General features: G+C 32.5%; 2 protein-coding genes across 3 annotated transcripts; one reads left to right on the top strand and one right to left on the bottom strand.

Annotated features, from left to right (window-relative positions):
- Positions 1-547: 547 nt before the first annotated feature.
- LOC118263346 (zinc finger protein sdz-12) lies at positions 548-8209 on the bottom strand. 2 transcript variants are annotated; one of them, XM_035575275.2, is made up of 7 exons: positions 7914-8209; positions 7507-7631; positions 5499-6007; positions 5083-5393; positions 4464-4591; positions 4247-4351; positions 548-4040 (listed from the first exon to the last, which is right to left on the bottom strand). In XM_035575275.2, the coding sequence occupies exons 2-7, from the start codon at positions 7579-7581 to the stop codon at positions 3801-3803; spliced, it is 1368 nt and encodes a 455-aa protein (XP_035431168.1). In that variant the 5' UTR covers positions 7582-7631; positions 7914-8209; the 3' UTR covers positions 548-3800. The 2 variants fall into 2 exon arrangements, with proteins under 2 accessions (XP_035431168.1, XP_035431167.1); XM_035575274.2 differs by having other exon boundaries at positions 4169-4351; positions 7914-8208.
- Positions 8210-8720: 511 nt separating this feature from the next.
- Positions 8721-15108, top strand: LOC118263632 (transmembrane protein 184C). Its single transcript, XM_035575731.2, has 6 exons — positions 8721-9226; positions 9476-9715; positions 13042-13323; positions 13413-13515; positions 14132-14306; positions 14503-15108. The coding sequence occupies exons 1-6, from the start codon at positions 8964-8966 to the stop codon at positions 14766-14768; spliced, it is 1329 nt and encodes a 442-aa protein (XP_035431624.1). The 5' UTR covers positions 8721-8963; the 3' UTR covers positions 14769-15108.
- Positions 15109-15674: the final 566 nt, after the last annotated feature.

Below are 15674 nucleotides of genomic sequence, written 5' to 3'. Positions count from 1 at the left end.
GTATCAACGGTTATCTCTTAGGTTTTTGGTAATAGGTATATACATAATAGGAATCTATTAGATACCAACCTTAAAATCATATAGGTATGTGCCTAGCATAACGCCTTAAGCGCCACATAGACACTGAAGCCCACTAATAAGCTGTATTTCTTTTAAGTCAATTGATTTTATCAAGCTAGGCATAATGCTATTCTTGTATATTACAAATTCTAACAACATCCAGACGTGAATCCCACGAGTCCCCAGAACAGCTTAGAGCTAGACTTACATGTTTGATTCAGGAGATAAGCTTGACTTTAGTGTGAAATGTCGGATCTATCTTCGAGATTCGAACAACATAATACTCACCATAGGGGCAGGCAGTGGTCCACACAATATAAATGGAACATGTAGGTACCAACATATACCATGTACCTAATAAGGGGAAGGGTGGACCTATTATGAACACATGTGTACATGAGATTCAATGCATTGCCACATTTACTTTAATAATTTCATTTAATTAAACATTTTATATAAGGGGATTCTACCATTGAAATAAAATCACTTTATTGTATGTCATAGTTTATTAATATTTCATTAGACCCTTTACCAAATTATTATAAAGTAAATAAATAGAACTACATATTCGGTAGTAAGTACCACATGTTTATAACTCTTTATCGTCACAATCGATAACAAGTACAATTTTTAAATAAACTGCAAATAAACTTTTTCTACGAAAACAAGCATAACAGCCATTTTGTATAATTATATTTTATGTATTTTTTATAGATCAATAAATAACATTTGTTTAGATTTACCAGATTCTAATAGGTGTATATATAAAAGGACGTGACAATTTTAAAAAATGCACACATTTAAAATAATTATGATATTTATATAAGATGATATTATTATAATCAATATTAAACTATTGATCTAAGGCACAATCTGCTACAATTTGATATAGTAACTATCACTCTTGATTCCAAACTGGTTCCTCGTAAGTAGTAACCCTATTTCATTTATTTATATTAGTACAGTTTGATATTATTTCTCTTAATATTGATATAATAAAATAACAGAAAAATATCAACGACAAATTCAATCTGCTTAGAAGTTACTAATTGCTTTCAACCATGTTAATTTCTCTATCTTATATTATTACATACATAACAACTTAAAATAAAATTATAATGTTGGTAAGCTGTGTTTTGGTATTAAGGTGAGGATCGCTACACTAAATATTCTGTTTTTTAATATTAATTATTATATGGTGTATATTATAGTGTTTATACATATAAGATACCACCAAATCTAGTGTAATATTTATTGTAAGTCACGCTGCTCTAGTTTCAAAGTAGGAATCAATCATTTTCAATAGACGACAATAATTTTCAATTAGGAAAAATTCCCAAAAATGTAACTTTAAAAATACTGTTTGTATCTACATGATTAATGATTTAATTTTATTTCAACAATATTCTAAAACAACGTCGAATACTTTAGTTTATAATTTGTATTACTACCACACAAAAAATAAAATATTTACTTCAAATCGCAACAATCAACAATGTCATTGCTGCATTGCAAATAAATCAATTACAGAACCACTGCATGATACAGTTTCATGTTGATTTTTTAGCAATGCTAGCACCCATGTCATAGAAGTTAAATAAATACAACTACATCTTTAAACCTCTGCATTCTGAAAACATTTTATATTTAAGATCTGTTCTTAATTACTCCTAGAATCTATAAAATATATTACTCTATTAAATATTAAAGGCAATATCTATCATTAGATATGGACGGATTAAGTAAAGGCGCCCAACGGGGGTTACCGATTAATAATATTAATAGCTCTTATGCTAACCTACACTTGTATTAACGTTAAAATTGCGGCGCGACGGGACCAAAATATATAATAAAACACTCAAGTTCTACATAACCAACAATTGAAACAGCATAATATAAGAATCTCTATAAATAAATATGTGTTGCTCATTTCAGGTAACTCACTATGTCCATGCAACTCACGGACGGACTACCGCGTGCGCCGACTGCTAACCTAACACCAATGCAATAACAAAACAAAATAACTTCGTTGGTAAACATAATTTCAGTTCCATCTAAGTCAATTTAGTAAACTTATCAGGCAAGACCACAACCGATATTAAGTACTTAATTGCTAAAGGAATGTAAATCTCAGGTTAAAACAAACAATGGAACGGATTGACCGATGTCATCAAATACGAATACATGGTACAAACAGTGTACCTTACATAGGATAAAACTTCTACATTATATAAAACGAAAATACGATGCTTAAATTTAGTTTAGTTAGTATGGATTGTCTAGAAAATATTGAATCTGATTAGAAGAAATTCATTTTATAACAAAGTAAAGTTTAAAGATATAATTTGCTACAATATGATGATAAATAGGTTTACCACAAAGTTGAGCATTTCTCTTAAAATAAATATAATTTACCTATTTTGATTAATCCATAAATAAAGAGCTTAGAACTCAGGTGTGATTAACCAATATGCCTGTTTGAAAATTTATACAATAAGTAACGAATATTATCTTAACAGGCACCAATAAAAAAGCACATGCAACTTTCTGTGGAGTATTTCAAAAATGTATGTGAACTAATGTTATTATGCTTTTGTGCGAGTACAACACTCTACATGCTCGGTGCTTGAGCTTAATTGAGCAAGGTGTGCTAAGTATAGCCACTCGTTATTAATTGTTGTTTTAAATTAAGAAATATTACTTTAATTCTAGATTTATTAGTTCCATTCATCTCAATTGTAACTCGATACAGAAAGCGCTTTTAGACTATAATAAAGTTGATTGACTTTTTAAGTACATAATGAAATTTATAATTCTAAGAATGTATAATATAATATGTATTTTAGAAAAATAAATAATAACAACAAAATAATTTAACTTGTACATTAAGTATTAGTCGTGGACTTGCATCACATGCACTTTATAAAAGGAAACATAAATAAAAACGGAATGTAGAATTTATAATTCCTGTCTGTACACAATCACAATAATTAAACCATCACGGATTTATCATAGGCTTTGCCTTTCTATAACTTCTCAACAGCGAAATGTAAAAATATATATTAATTTGTACACTCTTCACCATAAGTTTTATTTTAATAAACATTTGTATAATTCACTATCGCACCAAAATACTCTAAAATTGTATTTTTTTCAATTTCAATAACGGTAATGTACAGTTAAGTACTTTAAGAAAAATAAAAGTAAAGATTTTTATTAATTTGAGTAGGTAGTTCCCCACCAAAGAATGAATAAAATTCGTAAATCTCACGAAATGGAATGTATCCGTCATAATTTGGAATGTAAGTAATAATAATTACTGCTGAATTTCAGCATATTCCAAAAAGTCTTATAATAACTCAAATTATTAGACATGATCTCATTTTTTTTTCACCATATCATATCCCTTTTTAAGTACTAAAATATCCATATAAATATCTTCGCACATTTAACTATTATAACCACTAAATAATTATACCTTGACATAATTTGCACTTTAAAATAAAATAGCTTCGGGGGGACGTTCAGCATATAGCATATTCGAAGCACTTCAACATACAGTGCCTACTTTAAATAAAGAAAACAAGATAGAAGAAACAATTAATTGTATCTAATAACCGTAAATATGTAAATAAAAAGGTGAAGTATCTTCGAAGTGCTTACGGACTATGCAAACATAGCATACGACAAGTGCATCATCAAACCAAAAGTCAGTGATCGAACGGCCCCCCTGCAAACAGTCATTGATGGCTCTTGCTCAGCAGGTGGGAGTTGAACTCGTACACATTGCAGCACTGTTCGCCGCAAATGTTACACTTCCAAGGGTTGGAGTCGCAGTGGCAGCCCTTGTGCAGGAAGTACAGCGTGGAGTCTGGAAATGTTATGGAGCAAAATGTACATACGAGAGACGACGGCAGCATGGCAGCATCTCCGTGCGTCGAGGTGATCACTCCGCCTTCCGACGGCGAGGCGCGCGAAGCCTGAAACAGAAACAATCAAGGCTCAAGGAAATGTTATTCTAAAGCTTCTGTGAAAGAACAACTCCTATTCTCCAGTTAAAATTCATAGGAAAAAGTAATATTTCTTATTTAACTCGACATAAACGTACGCTAGAGCCCCGAGCGCGTCCACGAGCAGAGATGCGCCGGCGCAAATCTTCTCTTAATAAACTTTTTAGCGGTGACACCTTGATCAGAGATGACAGGCTCGAGGATACGCCTCGTTTATCGCCCCCATTTGTTTCGCCTTCCCGCATTTCATTATTAGCCGACTCTTCTTGAGTGTTGGGTTCCTGGAAAATTGAGAACAAAATATTCTAAGTATACTTAAGCTCTAAAACTAGTTTGGATATGTCGTATATGCAAATTTAGTGCTAGAAAATAAAAGGATAAAAATAAATTTACCTGTTTTATAGGTATCAGAGTGATGGACGGAGTTATATTTGTGGGTAGTCCAGCTGATAGGGAGCTGCTAGCGATGGCGCTGTCGCCTGATTGAGGTGAACTGGGCCCTTCACCGTTCATGCGCGAATCTAAAATCAAACACGATATTAATGCATAAGGTACTTGTTCCAAAATATTAAAAGATTCAGATAAACAGAGTAAAAGGAATCGAAAATGATACTGGAATTCAGCTACTGAGTAAAAATATTGTATAGCCAAAGGGCAGTATTTGCTCCCACATTGTTATTGCATAAAAACACAATGTTACTTTCAGGTTAATATGTGTTGGCCTACAATTCGAGGTTGGAGCGAAAACTGGTCGCATGTGTCATCAGGCTTGCGCACAAGTGTCCCAGTAATGTAAAAACTAAGATATTGCCTTTTGTCTAACAATTATGTAGAGTAAATACCATTAATAAATAAAACTATATCAATATTGTCCTAATAACTCTGCAATTACAAGGCAAAATTGCCAAAAATAAAAACATTTGTAATTTATGAAGTTAACTAATTCAAGAATATTCCTATAAAAATCTTATAAGAAAACATGTCTACTCATATACAAAAAAATCATAATTACCAGAGTTGCCTAAATGGTTTTGGCCGGGAGAAAAGGTTTCGTTATTGTCGGCCATAGAAATCTCAACATGTGGGGTCAAGTAGTGCATGGGTGGTGTTGCATTGTCCACGGAGCGAGCACCATTGCTTTCGCCACTATCCGAGTATGTTGCAGCAACAGACACGGATAGGCTGGATCCTAGAGCGCCGAGGGCATTGATGGCGCTGGGGTCCATTGTACCGTCAGCGTACGCGGCATTGGCGATTCCCGCAGCTAGCAGAGATACAGAAGAGTTGTTTCCAGGACCAGGGTTGTCCAAATCAATTCCATGTCTGAAATGTATTTACAACAATCATTAAACATAGTAAAAAAAACATTATTAATAATTAAAACTCAAATTATCCACAACAAATATGTAAAATAATTGTTATACACACCTGTTAAAGAAGTGAACCCTTAAACTTTTCATGGTGGGTGCACGATAACTACACAAGGGGCAAGTTTTAACGAGGTCATGTTGTCCAACGTGTTCGTTTTGGAAATGTGCGCGCATGGCAATTTGGCGCTGGAATCCTCGGTTGCAGATTGGGCAATGATACGGCAAGCTCTTAGTATGAGTAGTGAAATGTTCTGCCAAATGATCTTTCCGGAAGAATCTTTTTTGGCAAACGCGACATTCATACGGCTTCACTCCAGTGTGCCGCATTTTATGTCTACGCATATTGGCGCCATTTGAAAACTTCATGTTGCACACGTCGCATTCAAACAGCTTTCTGTGAGGCCGGGGATCGGCATTTTGTGCAGCTGCCACATTATTGTTGTCAGGGGAACATTGGGCCATGTGGGTGGTTAGGGCTCGACTACTTAGGGTACTAAAACTATTGCATGTGGTACATTTTAGTAATGTACCACCTCTTTTTGGAGTTTCTTTGCTGTTGGTGGCAACCTGAAAAAAATAACAGCATGAGCAATTTCATGTCTTCTATTCTGCTATGTTAGCCCCTAAAATACCCTACCATTTGTTTTCTTTAACAAGATCATGTAGATAATATCTTTCAAAACATAAACAACACCATATTATTATGTACACAAGTTGTAAACAATCAGGTAGTGGTGTACACAATACAAGACAATACTTGTAAAATACTGTTTTAAATCACATGATTCCTACACAGCTACAGATTGTAGAGATCAGTTAGTTATTTAATTTATTTTCCTCATGAATTAATATTAGAAATCTGAAAATCAAAGCTTAGGAATACATTTAGAAGAATAATGTTTAGAAAACTAACTGCAAATTAGAAAGTGAAGCAAGAATTTTTTGATAAAATTCCCAGTTACAGTTACGGCTAAATGGCACAGGTAAATTGTGAGTAGAAGGTTACCTTATCAGGTAATGATAATAAGTACTACAAATAGGACAGCTGATTCATCACACTCAAAACTACCATCTCAATTTGGGTGAAAGTTAAACTGATAGTCAAAGCTAATAAACATTTAGGTCAACACATCATAATAAGTGCTCCAAAACTTAAGCAATTGGGTTCTAGAAAGCACTCACTCGAAGCAATACTAAGTTAATAAATTGGCACTTATATTTTTTAAATTAATCGAGACAATTCAGCCACAAGTGCACAAGTTTGACTTGTGTTAATAACTTTTCTAAAACAAACACTTAACAAACAAATATTTTTTTTAATAATAAAACTGAATTACTGTTGCAAACTTTACAAGTGTGTTGCATTGTTACCTAAAATTATCTCAATTAAAAAATAATTACTCAGAACAAATTAATTAATCACATTGAATAATGTTCTCAGTAAATAATTATAATGTGTACTATCATTACATCCTTGAGAAAATTACCTTTATTCCCAGATTATATTACATAACATGTAGATTGGAATTTTGTTTGTATTAAATAAGGATAACTAATTGTTAATAGGCTTAGCTATGAGTTATAGTGCAAACCTTTATTAAAATAGAAGACCAACCTTGTGAGAAACGTCAAAGATTGTTATGAGAAGTCTTAATGGGAATTGATTGTGTATATTTATCAGAGTATATAAAACTTCTTATATAATAAATGCATTTAGAATGCCACAACTCACTAAGAACTAATGCAAAACCATTATATTTGCCATTTTGGTGACCTGCCCTACTTACACCGAGACAAGTTTTACATTGGATATTTCATTAGCTATACTTTCCCATTTAATTTAATTTAACATGCTTTTTAGTAGCAAATATAAACACTTTTAAACACTGGTTTCAGCACAAAGTTTACTTGTCTAATCAGATTTTTTCTCCTAATAATCCAGCAAAATTTGATAAGGAAATTAGTTGATTAATGATATTTATCCCGTAACTGATCTGGCGACACACTTTGCAAGTGAACCAGACTAGTCCACGATTTAGATACAGTTAACAAATGAGCTTACTAACCGGTTCATTTTTGACTGCAGATAAATTTGGTGACACGGTGCCGGAGTCGGCCTCTGTTTCCCCTTTTGATGACATCACATTACCATGTAGTGAGCTTTCTGATCATCACTCTCCCGCCTTCCAAACTACGAAAACATAAACACGTCAAAACCACACATTTTATGCTTTAATTAACGCCAAGTAACACAAAGCACACTAATTCTTTTCCTAAAGAACTCTAAAACACAAAACAACTTGTTTCTCGTAAGAATGGCGAGGTGACCCATTTACGAAAACATACGAATTATCTACACACAATATATTACTTTTTATACACTATCTGTCGTATTTTATGCTTAATTTCATATTGCATGTAAAGTTTAACAAGTTCAATTGCTAATGCTCACAGTAATAAATCACAAACTCACGTTAGCTTGATACGTCGACAACCAGAACAGCGGTATTTTAGGGAGAGATCGCTATGTGGCCTAATTCAATGCTTGAGTTCGATGCACAAAATACGTGTTACGCGTATAACTGTAAATGCATAAATAAGTGGTTCTTCGGTTTACTTATGTTATTTTGGTTTTACTATGCAATGACAGTATTTACTATGTTCTAAGAAGGATTATTCTAATGAAATTAAAAACCTTTAACCAAAACCATTTTGATAAAAAACCGAACACCTGTAAAGTGTTTTTTTCTTTTCCGAGATTATTTATTCTTTTCTGTGGCAACATAAAATTGTTTCGTGACGTCAGAGTTGTACCGATTGTCTCTGTCAGATTCATTACTAATTATATCTACTGTTCTCTGTTTCTCCCAAATGTTCAAGTCCTAAGAATTACAAGGATTAAAAATAATAATAAATAACCAAGTTGGAAACAAGTTTTAACTTAATCAATGATCTATAAATTAATAAATTATTTGATTATCTTATATAAATTAAATTTCAGTATTCTAAATTCTAATAGTAAGAATGGCTTATTTCTTTGCTTCATCTAAATTACTAAATTAAATAAATAAAGAAACAGTTTTGAATTTTATAAAATGATAGAAATATTTAAATTCTATTTCTACGAAGTTATGGAGTAAAGATAATAAAACTTCAGTAGAAAATCCATGAAAACCGTGAAAAGTAAATAGGGTTGATAATAATTATTACTGAAAAACTATTTTCTTGACTGTCAGCTGTTTCGTTTGACGTTTGCTCCTGTGTCATCTTGTATCTTTGTCATCACATCTTTACGTCAATTTGTTGTCAGAAAATATAGAAAACAGAAACCAGCAATAATTTAACATTGTGAAATACATTAATATTGCTTTGTACGAGTTTATTGTTATTATATAAATTATTATTTTAATTTTGTGTAGCCATAGGCTTCTTCACAGTGGGCTTATATGCTGAATCGAGAAACAAAAAGTGAAGAAAGTATTATGTTTGGCACGTAAAGGGTACAAAATAGTAAAGTTTTATAATGTGTTCTTCCACAATTTTATCTTTTTTAAGACAGTGGAGACTTTGGATTAGGCCTTTCTTGATAGCACTTTATGTTGTATTCATTATTGTATTAGTACCGATCCTCATCGCCCATTCGATAAACAATGGATTTAAAAAGTCGGATCAAGGTTCATTGGTGGGTGGAGGGTTTGTTCTTCTCGCCGTACCCATCTCCATATGGCAAATAACACAACATGTTGTACATTATACGAAACCAATACTACAGAAACATATTATAAGGTAAGCTATGTGTATAGTTTGTTAATTAATATAGTAATTTGATTATAATACTTAAATACCAAAGTAAAACATAGAACTAAAAAATCAAGTAGGTTCACATGAAAGTTTGGAATAAAGATTACTTTAAATATGCAACTATTTTGTTCCATTTAGGTCCAACAGTGACATACAAAGTTTCATGGTTACCTGTTAATTTAATTAAGCATTTTCCTCTGAACCTAAATAACTAATTAATGTGTTATTTTCCAGGATATTATGGATGGTACCAATATATGCTTTAAATGCTTGGATAGGCCTGGAATTCCCAGAACAATCAATTTATGTTGATTCTCTAAGAGAATGCTATGAAGCTTATGTAATCTATAACTTTATGAAGTATTTGTTGAACTATCTCAATGAAGATCATGACTTGGAAGCACTTTTGGAGACTAAACCACAAGTTTATCATATTTTCCCCCTTTGCTGTTTGACACCATGGGAAATGGGAAGGTAAGAGCTATTGGATATTGTCATAATAATTACAAACAACTTCTGCCAGTGGCTTCGTCAGGTGTCTGATGATAAAAAGGAGGTACAATATGATGCTATACGTTATTCCAGACCATAATCTGCCCCTGTTCCAAATTTGATATCGATACCTGTACCCATTTTCACATGATTCAGTAAGAAACATACACACACAAAAACACAAACTCTCAAACATTTTTTGGTTTTGTGGGGCTTAGTATATTGTAATGTAATTATATGGAAATTGAATAAATAAATAAATAAATAATTCACATAATAATATTAATAATGTCCCCTTACATTTAGATTAAAATTGTTCAATGGGCCTCTGCGAGTTGGCTTCGGCCCCTCATACGCCTTCCAAAGGTCTGGGACCCTGTGGTCCCGTGATTATGTAAAGAACATACATATTAATAAGATAATGTCAATTTATTAACATCACTTTTGATATTTTGCCTTTCCCTTTGCCCTGAAATGGAACAATAATAAAAAATAATATCAATATCACTGAATCCAATTTCATCATCAACTGTTCCCAATAAACATGGGCTTTTCCATTCCACTGAGTCTGAACTTATTTTTTTAAATGCTAAACTGTATTTATTTGTTTATATAAATTTTGATAACACAAGATATGAATTGATACTTATCAGTCATACTTAAAAATAAAAGTATTAGATAAAATGTGATAACTTAGTCCATAACATTATGTTTGTACTTTGTACATTATATTTAGAATATTCTAGATTACCATCCTAAATTGAAAAGTAGAAACAATGTATGGAAGCAATAACCTTTACTTAACTAAGGGTTTGTCCAAGGTTATCTAGACACACGGCAGTGTGTCCGCCAAGTTCGAGCAAAAAACCGACACACCGGCCGTGGGTTATATTACACGAACCATTTCGGGCCAAGTTCGACCCACCTATAACTCAAAATCTATTTTATCTACGCATATGAAATTTCTAGTATCTGTCGAGATCTACTTGCTTATCTAAAATACAAAATTTCATAAATGTACCTATTGTAGGTATTGAGATATCGACGTCAGAAAATCGCTATTTTTACTATACACTCACTGACTGACTGACTCACTCACTCATCAAAAACCTAGACCACTTCTAATGGTCGTATTGACTTGAAATTTGGCATGGAGGTAGGTCTTTAGGTCAAAGTAAAGGAAAAAATCTGAAAATGGCCAAGTGTGAGTCGGTTTTAAAAATAATGAAGGTGTAAATTCATACCCCTAAGGAACTAAAACAAAAAAATTATCTATATCTTCCAATGGTCGTAGCGACCTAAAATTCGTTACGAAGGTTTGTATTTAGTCAAAGAAAAGTAAAATAAGAAAAAAAGAAAATAAACCTTACAAAAATAAATGAAATCCCACCCAAAACATAAATGTGAAAGGCTGCCAAGTTCGATAATATTGGAATGCTTCGCCTATAAAAGAAGTGAGATCTAAATAAGTACCAAGTTCCATACACAGGCCTCAGTTAAAAATGATATAACTTGGCAAGTTTTAATAGAAAATTATATACCTATACCTAATGCGCTCTAACAAGGTGCGGCTGACAGATGCCAGTATGACGTTGACGTCTTTCTTTAGGGATGGACATTAGAAAAATCTTTTTTTATCGCTATCGATACTCGCAGCATACATTTAATTCTCTTTAATTTTTTTATTAAATGTGTGTGTTATTTAGTTGTGCAGTCTAACTACGTGTATATACTTGTCAAAATAAATATTTTATGACCGAGCCCTGAGGTGTTTCAGAGTTACAGTTATACAGAACCGTGAAGAAAAAAAGGATATATTAGTTTGTATATGTTAGATTAAGTACCACCACGCATTATCAATGGCGCCGGAAATGTCTAGAAAAATGCCTACTACATATTTCTGCTCAGATAATGTCACTGTGGTTTGGGCAGAGAGAGCCGCGTCTACAGTGGATTTACCCACGTAATTAAAGGTTTTTTAAGAATGATAATTGAACGACGCACGATTTTCGTTTTTTATTCTAAAAAATATCGACTACCTATCCATCGTAGCCGTACATCCCATCACTAAACACGACTATGGCTTTACGTTATACGCATAACACTTTACTTTATTTTTCATTTCATTAGATTTTAATTGAATACTAGAACATTCCGGTTGGTTTTAATTTAATTAACTACGCTTCCGAATGATTTAACATAATACGAATGTGATATAGCTAAAATATTAAGGCATAATTTTTAAATTGCAGCAACTTTCAAGAGTGATACGAAACGTTACTGAATCTGTCAGCCGCACCTTGTTAGAGCGCATTAGGTATAACTCATTGCGTTTAGTAGGTTTATAACAAAGTGTGTGAAAACTTGCCAATTTGTTATATCATTTTTAACTGAGGTCTGTGTATGGAACTTGGTACTTATTTAGATCTCACTTCTTTTATAGGCGAAGCATTCCAATATTATCGAACTTGGCAGCCTTTCACATTTATGTTTTGGGTGGGATCTATTATACTTGACATGCTTGGTTGAATGTAAAGTTGTTATCTACAAGTTTCAAGTTTGCAGCTGTACAAGACAACTTTTATAAACAAAGATTAAAATGTGTAACATACATAACACTTCAATATAACAATGAGATATTTATTATATGGATGCAAACACAAATAAAAGTATAAAATCAATAGCTTCTGTCGTGGTGGGATAAAAAGTATCCTATGTGTTATTCCAGACTATAATCTACCCCTCTTCCAAACCTCATTCCAATCCCTTCAGAGATTTTGATGTCATTGAGTAACAAACATACATGCAAACACATAAACTCAAAAACTTTTGATATTAGTAAGATGTTAAACTAACACAAGCTATCATCTTTATACCTTTTTATATATACATAAACATTCTTTTAACACCAAAGTTCTAATAAATTACATTATGAATTTATTTTCTATTATCATTATGTACTATTTGCCATCAATAAGTTACTTTTCTCCTCAATGATAATTATGTCAATTAGTTAAGTACATGATAAAAGAATTATTGTTTTTATACTTCAGTTGTGATAACAAACAAGAAGATATATTTAATCAAGGAGAAATGTTTATATGTAACCTGCTTGGCTTGCATACCCTTAGAATAAAAAGTAACCTATGTGTTATTCCAGACCATAATCTACCCCTGATCCAAATTTCATCCCAATGCCTTCTGCAGTTTTGATGTGATTGAGTAACAAATAAACAAACATACACACAAACATGGTAACTCACAAACTTTCGCATTTATAATAATTGTGGGTTTTTTTTTTGTTTTAGTGAATTTGTTCATAACTGCAAGCATGGAATCCTTCAATACACAGTAGTGAGGCCAATCACAACTGTTATATCAATGATCTGTGAACTATGTGGAGTTTATGGAGAGAGTGACTTCAGTCCAAAAGTCGCCTTCCCATACATGATAGCAATCAACAACTTGTCACAATTTGTTGCCATGTACTGTCTCGTATTGTTCTACAGAGCCAACAAAACTGAATTAAAACCAATGAAACCAATTGGTAAATTCTTATGTATCAAAGCTGTGGTGTTCTTCTCTTTCTTGTAAGTTTTTTTTTATTATAGTTTATTCAGATTTTTTTGAATACTTGATATTCTATTATGTAATCTAATAACGTATTTTCTACTTCCAGCCAAGGAGTTATAATTAACATATTGGTTTATTGCGGAGTGATATCCACAATATTTGATATCTCAGATTCGGATAAGATAAAAATCATGTCTTCAAAGTTGCAGGTCAGTTTTTAAATTTTATGAGAATTCTTAATAAGATGTAAAAACGAAAACTAGTTGCCCTTGAAAACCATCTCCATTGGAGTAGAATATTTTAATTCTAATTCTATCGATAGTCTGGGGAAACTACTTTGTACTATTAAAGAGTTTCGTAATTATGTCAAAAGTATTTTACGCAATACTGAATTAATTGTACTTAGATACTGGTCGCGTTTGCTTGGTTTTAAATAGGACAATATTGTAGTCAGATCTATTGTGTATTCCAATAATGTAACATCACGCTTCTTTCTCCGTTTGAAGGTAGGCAGAGCTATACTGCATTGCACAATGCACATATTCGATCTATGTAACACATTACTATGCACACATTTTGCCAGAGTATTTTATTAAGGGTCGATCCTAACTGACACCATTAAAAATTATCTTTACTATTGAGTCAATCTTTAATATTTGCTCAACCGGAAATTGAATTCGGGTCCGTTTTCTTGATGGCAGTTGCGTATTGGAAGACTCTCCCAAATGTTTAGCGATGATTTCATATGACGAGCTGAATGAAGAAGAACTGTCGCGCAATATCCTCTAGGAAATGTATGTATTAATAAATAAATTTTCTTTACAGGACTTTCTGATTTGCATAGAAATGTTCTTAGCAGCAATCGCTCACCACTACAGTTTCTCTTACAAACCCTACGTGTCTCCGGAAAATCCATCGCCATCATGCCTTGGATCTTTCCTCGCTATGTGGGATGTATCTGATGTCAAGAGAGATATATCTGAGCACCTTGGTGTTGTTGGTATGTAACGATTATTTATTTTTATAAGAATTGTATTAATATTTAAATAACACTTAAACAGGCTTTAAATAGGTATACAAAAACTAATTTAAATATAGACAATGTGTTATCAAGTAAAAGAGTATCCTGAGTGGCCTTCAAGCAACTGAAGGTTGTGTAATTATATTACCTTAATTCCTTTAACTAATTCCAACAGGAAGCTCCTTCAGTCGGAGACTGCGCGGTAAATCAATGTATCAAATGGCGCGCGGATATGACGAAAGCTCAAGATTGGTCAGCGAGCAAGCTATACCGTCTAGCTCAGCTCCTAATCTCACAGTGGATACGGAAACACCCGCTGTAGAAGTGCGTCCGTCAGTCTACGGATCCCTGGATAATACCGTATCAGCTATATCCACGAACTCCGAAACACAACCTTTACTCGACTACGATGAGCAAAATCAAAACGATCCGAAAGTATAAAAATGTGATATAAACTTTTTTTGCTTATTATGAAACCGAATATTAGTGGCTTGGTGCTACTTAATGTTAATTCTTATAGGTAATAGATATTGCATCACAATACAAGTCTCTTAAACTAAGATATTTCTAAATTGTACATTCCTTATTTTACTCAACCAAAGTATGAACTTGAACATGAACAGTGAACATCTTGAATTTTTGTTTTTTTAGTATATTTTATGATCTGCAAATGTATCTTATAATAAATAGTAATATAATATGAATAATAATATTAGTATAAATTGTGATATTTACGTTAATCTGACTATAATGTAATTATATGTTAAGTTTTAGAAATAAATATTTGTTTTATTGGAATAAGTGAAAACCTTTTATCTTTTGATTTAGTTTCAGTAAGCAATGTTTGCATGTGGGATACCAATGGTCTGAAATAATCTGATAAGATTGAAAGATCGTAGAAGACAAGTACCTTTTAGCCCATACTACCCATCATAATTGGAAAGTTATACAACTAAATTGTTGAACAAATTAAAGTCAAAGTCAAAGCATTTATTTCAATTAATCCTAAATAAGGCACTTTTGAAATGTCAAATTGAATTGTCCGTCAGTCTATCTGTCAGTGAAGCTAGGCGCTCGTTCCAAAGTGTTGCTTCGAATGGAGAAGAACGAGCAAGAAACTCCATCGTTACTCTTTTTAAAAAAATGATTTTTACATTAAAGAGTTGTGGCACAAAAGATCCTCACACTAGATGATAGCGGTTTGTATATTTATAATTTGCAAGTTGAGTAGTTTCTCAGAGGGGCTCTTCTGTGTACACTCATTAAGCATATTCATTCTATTTATTTGTTTCATAGCTTTTTATTTTATTTTTTTTATAGAAAATTGCTCTTGACAGAACTCTGGGA

The sequence above is a fragment of the Spodoptera frugiperda genome, chromosome 27, assembly GCF_023101765.2.
Source record: "Spodoptera frugiperda isolate SF20-4 chromosome 27, AGI-APGP_CSIRO_Sfru_2.0, whole genome shotgun sequence".
Lineage (NCBI taxonomy): Eukaryota > Metazoa > Arthropoda > Insecta > Lepidoptera > Noctuidae > Spodoptera > Spodoptera frugiperda.
This window is presented reverse-complemented; position numbering and strand designations above follow the sequence as displayed.

Coding starts and splice junctions, on each gene's coding strand:
- LOC118263346 (XM_035575274.2), bottom strand. CDS start 7,581: ATGTCATCAAAAGGGGAAACAGAGGCCGACTCCGGCACCGTGTCACCA. Junction 4,352..4,463: donor CTCTGATACCTATAAAACAG/GTAAATTTATTT, acceptor TCAATTTTCCAG/GAACCCAACACTCAAGAAGA. Junction 4,041..4,168: donor GACGCGCTCGGGGCTCTAGC/GTACGTTTATGT, acceptor TTTCTGTTTCAG/GCTTCGCGCGCCTCGCCGTC.
- LOC118263632 (XM_035575731.2), top strand. CDS start 8,964: ATGTGTTCTTCCACAATTTTATCTTTTTTAAGACAGTGGAGACTTTGG. Junction 13,324..13,412: donor GTGGTGTTCTTCTCTTTCTT/GTAAGTTTTTTT, acceptor TTCTACTTCCAG/CCAAGGAGTTATAATTAACA. Junction 14,307..14,502: donor TGAGCACCTTGGTGTTGTTG/GTATGTAACGAT, acceptor TAATTCCAACAG/GAAGCTCCTTCAGTCGGAGA.